Raw genomic sequence first — 15135 nt, forward strand, 5'->3', positions numbered from 1 at the left:
CACTGATACTTTGTCTACGTGTTATGAGTAATTTGCAGAACAGCATTTAAGTTAAATCAATACTGTGTCTTCAATGTGATCAATTACAACTACAATTAAATTGCAATACCAAACAGTGACAGAGAAATATAGAGCTCCCAAGGCTCGTTTGCAAAACTACAGAAAGGCAAAATGATTTATAAAGAAACAGAAATGATTTATAATCGGATTAAAGTCACTTTATGATCGGTTTCACTTCTTCCAAAGACATGCATCAATTTATCTTTTCAGAACTGCATACCTGGAAAGCAATTGCTTGGCTCAAGCTATCAAGGGCAGGGTCTTCTCCTTCATCTTCACTTTCTTGCTGCTGTTCCTCCTCCTCACTGAAAATACAGAAACATGCTTTGAGACGTGTCCTTGAAACAAATCTCTTTTAAAAAATATTTTCAATAGGTTAACAATATGATATACGCACATTTCTTCCGGTTCATTGACTTTTTTCTTTTTCTTTTTCTCTTTCTTTTTCGGAGGTTCTCGCTCTCCAAGCATATTTTTTGGACAAGCATAGCTTAAATGGCCGTAATCCTGTATTAAGAAATGAATATCATATTTTTTAATACAACAATTAAAATCTCAACTTGAGATAAGACAAACTTTATCTGACCTCAAATGGAATGTTGATGATGCATAATGAAATGACGTTTTGAATGCCAAATAGGAACGTGTACATTACTTGCTTAAAAACGTACTGACAAATCTGTAAGAGATACTAAATTGTAACAGATTGATCTTCTGTAAAAACTGGGTTGCTCAAGGCTCAAAATGCAAGTCCATTCATATACTCTTATATTAACTCTTACTTTCACAAGATCTAACATATGTTGGCTGGATTGGCTGGTTCTCTACTATAGACTATCCTTTAATGTCAGGTCATCTCAAAATAAATAGATCTCATTAGTAACATTTTGTTAATATTTGAGATTACTGCTGGTAAAAAGCATGTTAAATTTGGCAATTTTTCAGTTCAACAATTACAGTCAATTGGTTGAGAAGAATGAAGTTACTCTGTGCCAGTGATTTACAGTAGAAAAATGCATTAACATAATGTAATCATTTGTTAGAGGGAAAGAGAACATTGAAGCACGATGTGAAACACAAGGCATTTAATAGGAAATGCCAGAAAAGAGGAACTAAATTTCTTTGACAAGAGATCTACTTCCATGGAGGAAATATGAGTAAAGTCTATGTTCATTTAACAGTATTATCCCATTGTGAAAGTTTTAATCCCAAATGATAACCTGCTGGTAATTTGCTCTGTTGCTTTCCTTACAATGGAGGTTGAATAATGACATGATTGCACAGTGATTAGCACTGTTGCCTCACAGTGCTTGGGACCTGGATTTGATTCCAGCCTTGGGTGACTGTGTGGGTTTGTGTGTTCTCCTCATATCTGTGTGGGTTTCCTCTGGGTGCTCCAGTTTCCTCACAGGTTAGATGGATTGGCCCATATGTACAAATAATGTCATAATTTTCCATGTCACAAAATAATTTTACATACGGGCTATGCAATTTCAATCAACTTTCTTTCTAAGGATTCAATTTTGTGGTTGTCTTTAATTTTGTTCTTGACTGTAATTATCCTTGGGTTGAGAAACATCAACATTTGGGTAATGAACTGGGCCAAGTGTTGTTGGATTTGTTTGTGGGAGAGCACTTTGGAGATAGTGACCACAGTTCAGTGTCTTTCATTATTGCAATGGCAGGGCAAGGTTTATAATTGGGGGAGGGGTAATTATGATGTGATTAGGCAAGAATTAGGGGGCATAAAATGGGAACAGAAACTGTCAGGGAAAGGCACAAATGAAAAGTGGAGCTATTTCAAGGAACAAATACTGCGTGTCCTTGATAGTTATGTCCCTGTCAGGCAGGGAGGAAATGGCTGAGTGAGGGAACCATGGTTCACAAAGGAGGTTGAATGTCTTGTCAAGAGGGAAAAGGAAGCATATGTAAGGATGAGAAAACAAGGTTTAGTTGGGTTGCTTGAGGGTTACAAGGTAGCAAGGAATGAGCTAAAAAAAGGCTTAGGAGAGCTAGGAGGGGGCATGAGAAGTCCTTGGTGGTCGGATAAAGGAAAACCCCAAGGCCTTTTACTCTTACATGAGAAGTAAAAGAATGACCAGGGTGAGGTTAGGGCCGGTCAAGGATAGCAGTGGGAGCTTGTGCAGAGTCAGAACTGATAGGAGAAGCAATGAATGAATACTTTTCTTCAGTCTTCACCAAGGAGAGGGGGCCATGTTTTTAAGGATGAGAGTCTGATACAGGCTGATAGGCTGGAGGAGATAGATGCTCTGAGGGAAGATGTATTGGCAAATTTTGAAAAACCTGAGGGTCGATAAGCCCCCTGGGCCAGATGGGATATATCCTAGGATTCTTTGGGAGGCAAGGGATGAGATTGCAGAGCCTTTGGTTTTGATCTTTGGGTCCTCACTGTCCACGGGGATAGTGCCAGAGGACTGGAGTGTGGCGAATGTTGTTTCTCTGTTCAAGAAAGGAAATAGGAATGACCCTGGTAATTATAGGCCAGTTAGTCTTACTTCAGTGGTTGGTAAGTTAATGGAAAAGGTCCTGAGGGATAGGATTTATGACCTTTTGGAAAGATGCAGCTTAATCCGGGATAGTCAGCATGGATTTGTGAAGGGTAAGTGTTGTCTCACAAATTTGATGGAATTCTTTGAGGAGGTAACTAAGTGTGTAGATGAAGATAGAGCAGTTGATGTCATATATATGGATTTTAGTAAGGCTTTTGATAAGGTTCACCATGGTAGGCTCATGAAGAAAGTAAGGTGGTGTGGGATAGAGGGAAATTCGGCCGATTGGATAAGTAACTGGCTATCTCATGGAAGACAGAGGGTGGTGGTGGATGGAAGGAAAATTTTCAGACTGGAGACCAATTACCAGCAGTGTACCACAGGGATCAATGCTGGGTCCTCTGCTATTTGTAATTTTTATCAATGACTTGGAGGAGGGGGCTGAAGGGTGGGTCAGTAAATTTGCTGATGACAGCAAAATTAGTAGAATAGTGGATGAGGTGGAGGGCTGTTGTAGGCTGCAAAGACGCATTGATAGATGCAGAGCTGGGCTGAAAAGTGGCAGATGGAGTTTAACCCTGATAAGTGCAAGGTGATTCATTTTGTTCGGACAAATTTGAATGGGGATTACAGGGGCAATGGCAGGGTTCTGATGAATGTGGAGGAACAGAGAGATCTTGGGGTTCGCATCCACAGATCTCAGAAGATTGCCACTCAAGTGGACAGAGTCATGAAGAAGGTCTAAAATGGGTTAGCATTTGTTAAGAGGGAGTTTGAGTTTAAGAGCTGTGGGGTTATGCTGCAACTGTACAGGACCCTCGTGAGACCACATTTTGAATATTGTGTGCAGTTCTGGTCACCTCACTAAGGAGGATGTGGAAGCATTGGAGAGAGCGCAGAGGAGATTTACCAGGATGCTAACTGGTTTGGAGGGTAGATCTTATGAGGAAAGGTTGAGGGAGCTAACGCTTTTCTCTTTAGAATGGAGGAGGATAAGAGGCGATTTAATAGAGACTTATAAGATGATGAGGGGGATAGATCGAGTGGACGTTCAGAGACTATTTCCTCAGGTGGATGTAGCTGTTACTAGGGGGCATAACTATAAGGTTCATGGTGGGAGATATAGGAGGGATGTCTGAGGTAGGTTCTTTACTCAGAGAGAGTGGTGGGGGAGTGGAACGGACTGCCTGCTGACAGTGGAGTCGGACGCTTTAGGAACTTCCAAGCGGTTATTGGATAGGCAAATGGAGCACACCAGAATGATAGGGAGTGGGATAGCTTGATCTTGGTTTCGGACAAAGCACGGCATAACGTCGAGGACCGAACGGCCTGTACTGTGATGTTCTATGACACACAATGCATCCATAATGTACATTATAAATAGTGCAGCCCAGTAGTGAATTACATGAAGGGAGTAGATTGTGTCTGATTTGCAGACTGACAGTGGGTTGTGTTTAAAACAATGTTGCCAGGCTGATGTCTGGTGAAGTTTTCATCACGGTTTTAATGACAACTTTGAGATTTAGTTTCATCCTAGAAGATCTGTAATTTCACGCCTCTTAAAATCTTTTTTGCAATACTGTTATGTCAGTGAAACCTATGAATTAGTGTTTGTTGTAGATTTTTCATTTAAATGTTTTGTACTCACGCCACATTCATAACATCTGGATTTGTCAGTGTAATTGCGCCTTCGGATGAATTCAGATGCTCTTCCATTGTCAACTGCAATACTTGCCTTCACCGTTCTGCCAAACAACTGCAGTTAAGAAGAAAAACAGAATCACTTGAAAAGTTATGCTAAAGACAAGACAGTTCTTATTCAATTGAAAAGAAATTAAAATGGAATTGAGAACTAAGTTTTGCTCACTTGCTTATTGTTGAGTGCCCTGGTACAGTTGTATGCTGATTCCCTATCCAGAAACAGAACAAATGCCACACCTTTGCTTTTCCTGGAATCTTTATCTCGCAAAACCGTTACTCTGTAAACAAATAAGAGCCTCTCAGTAAAACTCAATAAAAGCCTAAAATGGTCACTGAACTAAAATTTCTTCAGAGGGCCGCAAGGTGATTAATTATTTTGAACAGAAGTAATGTTACTAGCAAAGAGATTTTAATTGAGTATTTCTACTATAACAGTACCAAATTCAAACATAACTCTGGGGACTAGTTTTCAGCCAATTTGAGATTATACAAAAGTTTCAATTTCTCATAATCAAACAATTACAATTTTTCACAAAACTATTCAATTACATGTGAAATAGATGTAGTTATTAGCTTAATAACTAACTACAAACTACAGTAAGACTGGGTAAAACATACGATGTACATTAGCCCGGAGGTTGCAATCGCCGCTGACCTCAAATAGTCACCTTTTCTATGATAATTTTAACTTGCTCAATGTGCAACTGATTGCAGCATTCTTTCATGAGGATTTCCATGTTGAGTTGCAGTGACGTCATCAAAATCTCCAAACAGCCAATCACATTAAAAGGTTCTTCAAATATAAACCAAGAAATTGAAACACTACTAATATATTATAAACTGTCTCCTTTAATTCAAGGTAAAATTGAGTCATTTGGAGAAGGGGATGTTACTTCCTACGAATGTGATGCGACAGGACCATGTGATCTAATCTAAATCTACTTAGAGACAAACCCATGTGACTTGATTGTCAGTCTAAATAAGGGGCAAGTTTGAACACCTGGACACAAGGGAGGAAGTAGCTTGCTTTGCTGCATACAGACTCTTAGAGGCAGTCAGACAGAAAGATTTGGGAAAAATGACCTTAGACACGGGCTGCTATACCAGGCAGAAGAAATGGACTGTTTTTGAGTTAATCACCAAGCAGAGTCAGGACAGATCCCCTGTTCAAAGAAACAATCCTTGTGGTGAGTTAAAGAACAACGAGTTGCTAGAGGGCACCTTATTATGTTCAATTAAGCTCAGAAGATTAAATAAATGGACTTGGACACTGGAACATTCACTCTGGTGCAACAGGGAGAAAAAGATCCTGTTAAAGCTGAGATGAACTTGGGATTTTAAACGCAAGGCTGAAGTGCCAGAGCAAGAGCTTTCTAAATGTTAATACCAAGTTTACAATGTTTAGATCATGATGTATATTTTTTTTTCATCATTTTGGCATGTCATTTAACAAATATTTGATCTTATAAATTTTAAGTAGATCAATTATTTTTAAAACAAAGAAATAAATTGCAACACATTTAATTCCCTCAATACCTGACATTTACAACAGAAGAATTTCCAAGAACATGAATTATGTTTCACTTACTTGACCACTGTGCCATACTTGGAAAAAATCTGAAAGAAAAATAATTGTCAAAACTAGATATATATGGAAGAAAAACCAGAAGATTGACTGGTCAGATCTACAAAATGAATTAACAGCATTTTTGCTAGTTTAAATGCCACCTGGTTGGAACCTACAGTTGGCTAACAGAACACCTATTTGTGTTTAAAGTAGCTTGTCAATTACAAACATTTTATTCTTGTGCGTTGTGAAATTGTGAAAATCTAGGAAAGAGAAGAAATTCCTGCCAATGTCAGGGACGCTGTCATCACCACCTTCTTCAAGAAAGGAAACAAAGTGGACTGTGGGAACGACCGAGGAATTTCCCTACTGTCTGTCACTGGGAAGGTCATTGCCTAAATTCTCACCAGCCATCTTCTCCCAGTCTCTAAAGTAATCATTCCAGAAAGCCAGTGTGGCTTTCGACCAAACTGTGGAATAGCAAACATGATTTTCACTGCTCAATAACAAGGGAAATGCCAGGAGCAACATCAACCACTCTACCTGGCCTTTATCGATCTGACCAAGGCTTTCGACTCCGTCGATCAGGAAGTGCTGTGGAAGATCTGTTAAAGACTGGCTCTGCAGAAAAATTCATCAACATCCTCCTGCTCCTCCATAAAATGTCAGCGACAGTCCTTGCCAATGGAAATAAGTCAGAAGCCTTCAAGATAAAGGCGTCAAGCAGGGGATATCTCATTGCCCTTACCCATTTTGCCATCTTCATCACCATCCTTCAGCTTGTCAAGAACAAGCTTCTCAGTGGAAAGGACATAATCTACATAATAAACAGAAAACTTTTCAGCCTCAACCGATTGAAATCCAAGAATATGACACTGACATCAATATGCGGATGACATCGCTCTCTCAAGAGAATACCCATGCAATGCATGACACCTCCATGGAAGCATACTGAAGAATCGGTCTCAGCCGACCTCAAAAAGACTCAGAGCAAAGAACAACACAGCACAAGAACAGGCCCTTTGGCCCATCAAGTATGTGCCGACACATGCCTCTCTAATCTAATATTTTCTTGCCTATATGTTCCACAGCCCTCTATTCCCTGCCTGTTCATGTATCTATCCAGATGTCTCTAGAACATTGTTGTAGCATCTGCTTCCACCACCTCCTCCAGCAGCACGTTCCAGGCATTCACCTCCAAGTGTGAGAAAAACCTGCCCCTTCTCTTTTAAACTTTTCCCTCACACTCTCAACCTATGCTCCGAGTAACTGACTCTTTTGACCCTGAAAAAAAGACTGACTATCCACTCATCCAAGCCTGTCATAATCTTGTACATCTCTATCAAGTCCCCCCTCGTCTTCTGACCCTCTAATAAAAATGATTCAAGTTTGTTCAACCTTTCTTCATACTCCATGTCCTCCAAGCCAGGAAATGTCCTGGTAAGTCTCTTCTGCAGCCTTTCCATTGCATCAACATTCTTCTGCTACTGTGGTTACCTGAATTGTTCATAATATTTTAAATGCAGCCTAACCAAAATCTTATACAGCTGCAACATGATTTTCCAACTGCTATACGCCACGCCCTGACTAAAGAAGACCAGCATGCCATACGCCTTCTTGACCATCTTGCCCACCCGAGCTGCCACCTTCAGGGAACTGTGGATATGTGTGCCGAGATCCCTCCGTGTGCTAATATTTTACAGGCACTACCATTTACTGTATACTTTGCTTCTGCAATAAACCTTCCAAATTGCATCACCTCACATTTGTCTAGATTAAATTCCACCTGCCATCCTCAGCCCAGGTCTCCAGCTTATTTATATTCTGCTGTATCCTCCAACAATCCTCCTCACTATCCGCTACTCCTCTAGTTTTTGTAACATCGGCAAATTTACAAATCAGACCACCTAACCTTTCCTATATATAAGCCCCAGCACTGATCCTAGTGGAACACCACTTGTTACAGACCTCCAGTTAAAAAAAACCCTTCCACTGCTATTCTGCTTTCTATGACTAAGCAAGTTTTGTGTCCATCTTACCTTGGATCCCATATGACTTCACCTGCCATGAAGAACCTTATTGAAGGCTTTACTAAAGTCCTTGTGTACAAGATTCACAGCCCTTCCCTGGTCACTTTTTGTCATTTCCTCAAAGAACTCAATCCAGTTTGAGAGACACAACATCCCCTTCACAGAACTATGCTGGCTATCACCAATAATCCTATTCTCTTCTAGATGTGAATACATCCTGTCCCTAAAAATCTTCTCCAATAACTTCCTCACCACTGACGCAAGGTTCACAGGCCTGTAATTTCCTGAATTGTCTCTTATGCCCTTCTTATACAGAGGAACAATGTTAGCTACTCTCCAATTCTCTGGTACCTCACCATGATTAAAAAGGATACAAAGGCTTTAGCCAAGGCCTCAGCAATTTCTTCCCTCACCTCGCTCAGTATTTTGGGACAGCCTCTCCCTGGCCCCAGAGACATTTCCATCTTAGCGTTTTTCAAAACATAGAACATTACAGTGCAGAACAGGCTCTTCGGCCCACGATGTTGCGCCGACCAGTTAAAAAACAATGACCCTCTAACCTAAACCAATCCCTTTTCATCCATAAACCTATCCACGTATCTCTTAAACGCCCCCAAACTAGGCGCATTTACAACTACAGCAGGCAGGGCATTCCAATCCCTCACCACCCTCTGGGTAAAGAACCTACCCCTGACATCCGTCCTATAACTACCTCCCCTTAATTTAAAGCCATGCCCCCTCGTGCTAGCTTTCTCCATCCGAGGAAAAAGGCTATCACTATCCACCCTATCTAAACCTCTAATCATCTTATATGTTTCAATAAAACCTCCAATACTTCCTCATTTTTCAATCTCAATGTGTCTTGGAACAGAACTAAGAACAAAGAAAATTACAGCACAGAATCAGCCCTTCGGCCCTCCAAGCCTGCACCAACAATGCCGCCCGACTTAGCTAAAACCCCCTGCCCTTCCGGAGACCATATCCCTCTATTCCCATCCTATTCATGTACTTGTCAAGACGCCCCTTAAAAGTCACTACCATATTTGCTGCCACTTCCTCCCCTGGCAATGAGTTCCAGACACCCACACCCTCTGTAAAAAATATGCCTCGTACATCTCCTTTAAACCTTGCCCCTCGCACCTTAAACCTGTGCGCACTAAAAATTGACTCTTCCACCCTGGGAAAAAGCTTCCGACTATCCACTCTGTCCATGCCTCTCAATCTTGTAGACTTCTATCAGATCGCCCCTAAACCTCCGTCGTTCCAGTGAAAACAAACCAAGTTTCTCTAACCTCTCCTCATGAGCTAATGCCCTCCATACCAGGCAACATCCTGGTATTTTCTTTCTGTACCTTTCCAAAGTCTCCACATCCTTATGGTAGTGTAGCGACCAGAATTGAAAACTATATTCCAAGTGCGGCCTAAAACTATGGTTCTATAAAGCTGCAACACGAGTTGCTAATTTTTGAACACAATGCCCCCACGATGAGGGCAAGCATGCCATATGCCTTCTTGACTACCCTCTCCTCCTGCATTGCTACTTTCAGTGACCTGTGTATCTATACACTCAGATCCCTCTATCAATATTCTTAAGGGTTCTGCCATTTACCGCATATTTCCTATCTGTATTGACCTTCCAAAATGCATCACTTCACATTTGTCCGGATTTAACTCCATCTGTCACCTCTCCGCCCAAGTTTCCAACCAATCTATATCCTGCTGTATCCTCTGATGGTCCTTATCAGTATCTGCAAATCCACCAACCTTTGTGTCATCAGCAAACTTGTTAATCAAATCAATTACATTTTCCTCCAAATCATTTATAAGCAAAAGTCCTAGCACTGATCCCTGAGGAAAGCCCTCCATTCAGAAATGCACCCTTCCACTACTACCCTGTCTTCTTTGATCGAGCCAGTTTTGTGTCCACCTTGCCGGCTCACCTCTGATCCCGTGCAAATTCATCTTCTGCACCAGTCTACCATGAGGGACCTTGTCAAAGGCCTTACTGAAGTCCATGTAGACTGCCCTACCCTCATCAATCATCTTCGTAATTTCCTCAAAAACTCAATCAAGTTATGAGATACAACTCCCCTTCACAAAACCATGTTGCCTCTCACTAATACGTCCACTTATTTCCAAAGTGGGAATGAATCCTGTCTCAAAGAATCCACTCCAATGACTCCCTACCACTGATGTAGGCTTACTGGCCTGCAATTACCTGGATTATTCTTGCTACCCTTCTTAAAGAAAGGAAAAACATTGGCTATTCTCCAATCCTCTGGCACCTCTCCTGCAGTCAATGACTATACAAAGATTTCTCTCAAGGCCCCAGCAATTTCCTCCCTTGCCTCTCTCAGTATTCTGGGGTATATCCCATCAGGCCCTGAGGTCGTGGATACCCTAATGTTGCTCAAGAGCCCCAATACCACCACCTTTTTGATCTCAACGAGATTCAGCCTATCTATACACCCTTCCCCAGACTCATCATCCACTAATTCCTTCTCTTTGTTGAATATTGACACAGAGTACTCATTTAATACCTCACCCATTTCTTCTGGCTCCAAGCATAGATTCCCTCCCTTGTCGTTGAGTGGACCAACCCTCTCCCTGGCTACCCTCTAAACCTTGGGATTTTCCTTAATCCTGCTGGCTAATGCTTTTTCGTGACTCCTTTTAGCCCTCCTTACTCCAGTTTCTTTCTACTTTGCTTGTATTCCACACTTGCTTTGCGTGTTCTCAGCCTCTTAGCCCCAACAAGTGCTTCCTTTTTCTCTTTAACTAGACTCACAATATCTCTCATTATCCAATATTCCCAAAATTTGCCATACTTATCCTCCATCCTTTCAAAAATGTGCAGGTCTTGAATCCCAATCAACTTGTATTTGAAAGCTCTCACATGCCACATGTTGATTTGCTCTCAGACAGCTGTCCCCAAACTACATTCTTCAATTCTTACCTAATATTGTTGTAATTAGCCTTCTCCCAGTTTAGCACCTTAATTTGAGGATTACACTTGTTTTTAATCCATCAGTCCCTAAAAGCTTACTGAATTGTGGTCACTGTTCCTGAACTGCTTCCCTACTGAAATATCGACCACCTGGCCAGGCTCATTCCAATACCAAGTCTAGTATGGCCCCTTACCTAATTGGACTATCTTCATACTGTTTCAAGAAGCCCTGTTAGATGTTCCTTCCAAACTCTGCCCCATCCATGCCCCTAGCACTAACTGAGTCCCAATCAATATAGGGGAAGTTAAAATCTCCTACCGCAACAACCCTGTTACTTTTACAACTTGCCAAAATCTACCTACATATCTGTTTCTCATCTCCCGCTGGCTGTTGGGTGGTCTTTAGTAAGCTCCCAACATTGTTACTACACCCTTCCTATTCTTGAGCTCTACCAATTTGCCTTTTATATGAACCCTCTGAGGTGTCTTCCCGTAGTACAGCTGTGAAATTCTGCTAACTAGTAGTGCAACTCCCCCATTCTGTTTATATCCCTCTCTATCCCGCTTGAAACATCTTTAACCTGAAACATTAAGCTGCGAATCCTGTCCTTCCCTTGACCAAGTCTCTGTAATAGCAACAACATCATAGTTCCAAATATTAATCCAAGCTCTTGAGCTCATCTGCCTTACCTGTTACACTTCTCGCATTGAAACAAATGCACTTCAGTCCACCAGACCCTCTTTGATTAGCAATCACACTCTTGCCTGCTCTTCCTCTGAAATCTCATTGGCCCTGCTCTCTGGTTCTCCTTCAGTTAATTCACCTTTGTTTTGGCCCCCCTTCTCCAGTTTAGATGCAACCTGCCCTGGAAGAGATCCCAATGGTCCAGATCTCTGAAACCCTCCCTCCTACACCAGCTGTTTAGCCATGTGTTGAGCTGAACTCTCTTCCTATTTCTAGCCTCACTAGCACATGGCACGGGTGTAATCCTGAGATTACAACCCTAGAGGTCCTGCTTGTTAACTTTCTACTTAACTCTCTATACTGCTGCTGCAGGATCTCATCACTCTTCCTACCTATGTCAATAGTACCAACAGCCACTGGCTGTTCAGCCTCTCCCTTCAGAATGCTTTTTGGCCTTTCAGAGATATCCTGGACCCTGACACCAGGGAGGCAACATACCATCCTGGAGTCTCTTTCATGTCCACAGAAGCGACAATCTGCACCCCTAACTATAGAGTCCCCTATAACTACTGTTGTAGTGCTCTTTGTCCCTCCCTGCTTAACAACAGAGCCAGCCTTTGTGCCACTGCTCTGCTGTTACCCCCGACTGGCCATTCTCCCAATGTATCCAACATTGAGGGGAAACATTTTCCAGCATTATATGGTTTTGTTTCAAATTCTAGCATGTACAGTATTTTGTCTTTACCTCTGGATTACTAGTTCAGTGACACTACCACTACACCACCAAAGCCCCCACTGGGTCATTCTATTCGATCATGTCAGATTTGTATCTCAACTTTATTTAGCTACCTTTCTCCTTCTACGGTGATAATCACCACAATCAAACATCTATCTCTGTCTAGAGAATTTCAATTGACTCGTTATTGCCATCCCTTTGGAGGGGAAAAGTTGGATAATTCCCTGTAATTTCTTTGATTCTCTGCCCTGAAGGCAAGGCACGTCTGACCACAGTGTCATGGTTTCCATCATGAGTAGTGCAAGAAGGCAGGTGCTCAAACTGCTCCAGCCAGAACATGGCTTGATCCCATGCTGGCACCAATCTGATCCACACCACCATCCAGCCAACTGGCTCCCCAGTGAGTTGCTGTGGCAACATGCACTTTTGCAGCTGTATTGTAATTTGTGGCTACAAATAGGGATGGCAGAGGGTCCAATTTTCTTTCCAGCAGATAGTTGACCAGGAATCTCTCCTGCACTTACTGCTTGCTATTGGCATACGTTGGAAGGATTTACAGACTGATACGCAAACCTGTTGGAAATATTATGAATGCATTCTCCTTGTGATGGGAACCAGATCAGATACTTTAAGATATATTTTGAAGGTAGCCTTAAAAAACACCCATCAATATGCAAAGATGGCATGGTGACACTGTGATTAGCACTTGCTTTATGTGTTTCCCACCTCCTAGCTTTGACAAATGCTTCCTTTGTCTCTTTGACTAGGCTTACAATATCTGTAATCATCCAAGGTTCCTGAAATTTGCCATACTTATCCTTCATCCTAATGTGCCGGTCCTGAATTCCTATCAACATACACTTGAAAGCATCCAACATCCCACAGGCATATCAACAAAACATGTTGATATGTCTTCAAACATCTGCCCCCAATCCACATTCTTCAGTTCCTGCCTAATATTGTTGTAATTATCCTTCTCCCAATTTAGCACCTTTGTTTCAGGATTACACTTATCTTTCTCCATCAATACCTTAAAGCTTACTGAACTGTCGTCACTGTTCCCAAACTGCTTCCCTACTGAAATGTCAACCACCTAGTCGGGCTCATTCCCCACACCAGGTCCAGTACCTCCTCTTCTCTGGTTGGACTATTTTCATACTGTTTCAAGAAGCCTTCTTAGGTATTCCTTACAAACTCTACCCCATTCACACCTCCAGCACTAAGCGAATCCCAGTCAATTATAGGGGAAGTAAAAATCTCCAACCACAACAACCGTGTCACTTTTACACCTTGCCAAAATCTGCCTAATTATCTGTTCCTCTATCTCCCACTGACAGTTAGGTGGCATATAGTAAACTCCCAACATTGTGACTACACCCTTCCAATTCCTGAGCTCTACCCATATTGCCTCGCTGTATGAATCTTCCAAGGTATCCTCCTGCAGTACAGCAGTGATATTCTCCTTAACCAGTAGTGCATCTCCTCCATCCCCTTTACATCCCCCTCTATCCCGCCTGAAACATCTGTATCCTACAATGTTAAGCTACCAATCCTGTTCTTCCCTTAACCAAGTCTCTGTAATGGGAGCATCATCATATTCCTACTACTAATCCAAGCTCTAAATTCATTTGCCTTGCCCGTTATATATCTCACATTGAAGCGAATGCACTTCAGTCCGCCAGACACTATGATTAGCAACCTCACCCTGCCTGCTGTTTTGAGTTTTACTGGCCCTACTCTCTGGCTCCCCTTCAGCTAATTCACCTTTGCTTTGGTTCCCACCCCCCTGCCAATCCAGTTCATTAAAGTGCCAGGAAAGGAAATCTGTTGCCCTTGTGTGGTCAGCCCTAAATGTGACTCCAGGGCCACAACAATGTGGTTGACACTTAATTGTCCCCTGAACAAGGGCAACTAGGGATGGGCAATAAATGCTGGCCAGCCAGCGCCACCCAAGTTCCAAGAATGAATAAAAGTACTTTATACTGGGAAATTTTAGACAAATGGTAAACTGTTTCTCGCAGCTGGATGAATACCCAATCCCTTGTATCAAGGACTTGAACTCAGAGGATTTTTGTTTCTGATTGTGAACTTATTCACGTGTACTCACATTTAAACCTAGATAAGGATTCCCAGCGATATTCACACTAGTCGTCACACTCTGGTGCCTGTTCGCGTATACTGTGGGAGAGTTTAGCATGGCCAATGCACCTAACCAGCATGTCTTTCAGATTGTGGGTGGAAACCGGAGACTCCAGAGGAAACCCATGCAAATACAGCGAGAATGTTTGGACTCCGCAGTGACCCAAACCAGAAATTGAACCCAAGTCTTTGGCATTATGGGGCAGCAGTACTAACCACAATGACACCTCGTCTATGGTGCTAGTTTGGGCAAAGAAATTTCAGAAGTATCTGCATGGCGGTGCAGCCCATGTGCAGCTTTGCGCTTTTTTACTATCCGCCTATCATTATCAATTGGAACATTCTTCAGGAGGCTGAGTTGCTAATGCAGATGTCAAGATGTGACTATGATTAACAGGTACTTATAGTACTCCTAATGAAAGGGACAGTAATCATGAACTTTTTCGAAACTCTTCCAGTGAGAGCAAATAATATTCAGCTGTGGATCAAAATTACCCAGTCTTGAATAATTGAAGCAGCTAGTGCTGATAGAGGTATCCCAAACGCTGTTGTAGCCTGAACTGCACGCATATTGGAGTCACAGAGAGCAGCCGACTATGGAAGATGACACACTCCTATGGGGTTCGAGAGTGTCACCTTGAGCCAGGTTCATCATCCCATCCTTGCTGAACTTTACTATGACCACTCAGGAGTGGCAAACTGAAGATCCTCAAGTTACCATGTTTGGTGGTCAGGTATGGATACAGATATTTGCTTGAGT

At 42.1% G+C, this 15135-nt stretch overlaps 1 protein-coding gene across 2 annotated transcripts in view; it reads right to left on the reverse strand.

The window, feature by feature from the left end:
• zcrb1 (zinc finger CCHC-type and RNA binding motif 1) overlaps positions 1 to 15135 on the reverse strand; it is a 57982-nt gene that overhangs the window by 18463 nt on the left and 24384 nt on the right. The window contains exons 2-7 of one of the 2 annotated variants that reach the window (XM_080190745.1): positions 6587 to 6655; positions 5860 to 5888; positions 4438 to 4549; positions 4219 to 4326; positions 458 to 567; positions 281 to 365 (exon numbers count right to left, since the gene is read on the reverse strand). In XM_080190745.1, coding sequence (XP_080046871.1) covers positions 281 to 365; positions 458 to 567; positions 4219 to 4326; positions 4438 to 4549; positions 5860 to 5888; positions 6587 to 6610 — 468 coding nt within the window. In that variant the 5' untranslated portion in view covers positions 6611 to 6655. The remainder of the gene's footprint in view (positions 1 to 280; positions 366 to 457; positions 568 to 4218; positions 4327 to 4437; positions 4550 to 5859; positions 5889 to 6586; positions 6656 to 15135) is intronic. The other variant, XM_080190744.1, reaches the window with a different exon arrangement.

This window comes from Carcharhinus amblyrhynchos, chromosome 6, assembly GCF_965287045.1.
Source record: "Carcharhinus amblyrhynchos chromosome 6, sCarAmb.v2.hapA, whole genome shotgun sequence".
In the NCBI taxonomy this organism is placed as follows: Eukaryota; Metazoa; Chordata; class Chondrichthyes; order Carcharhiniformes; family Carcharhinidae; genus Carcharhinus; species Carcharhinus amblyrhynchos.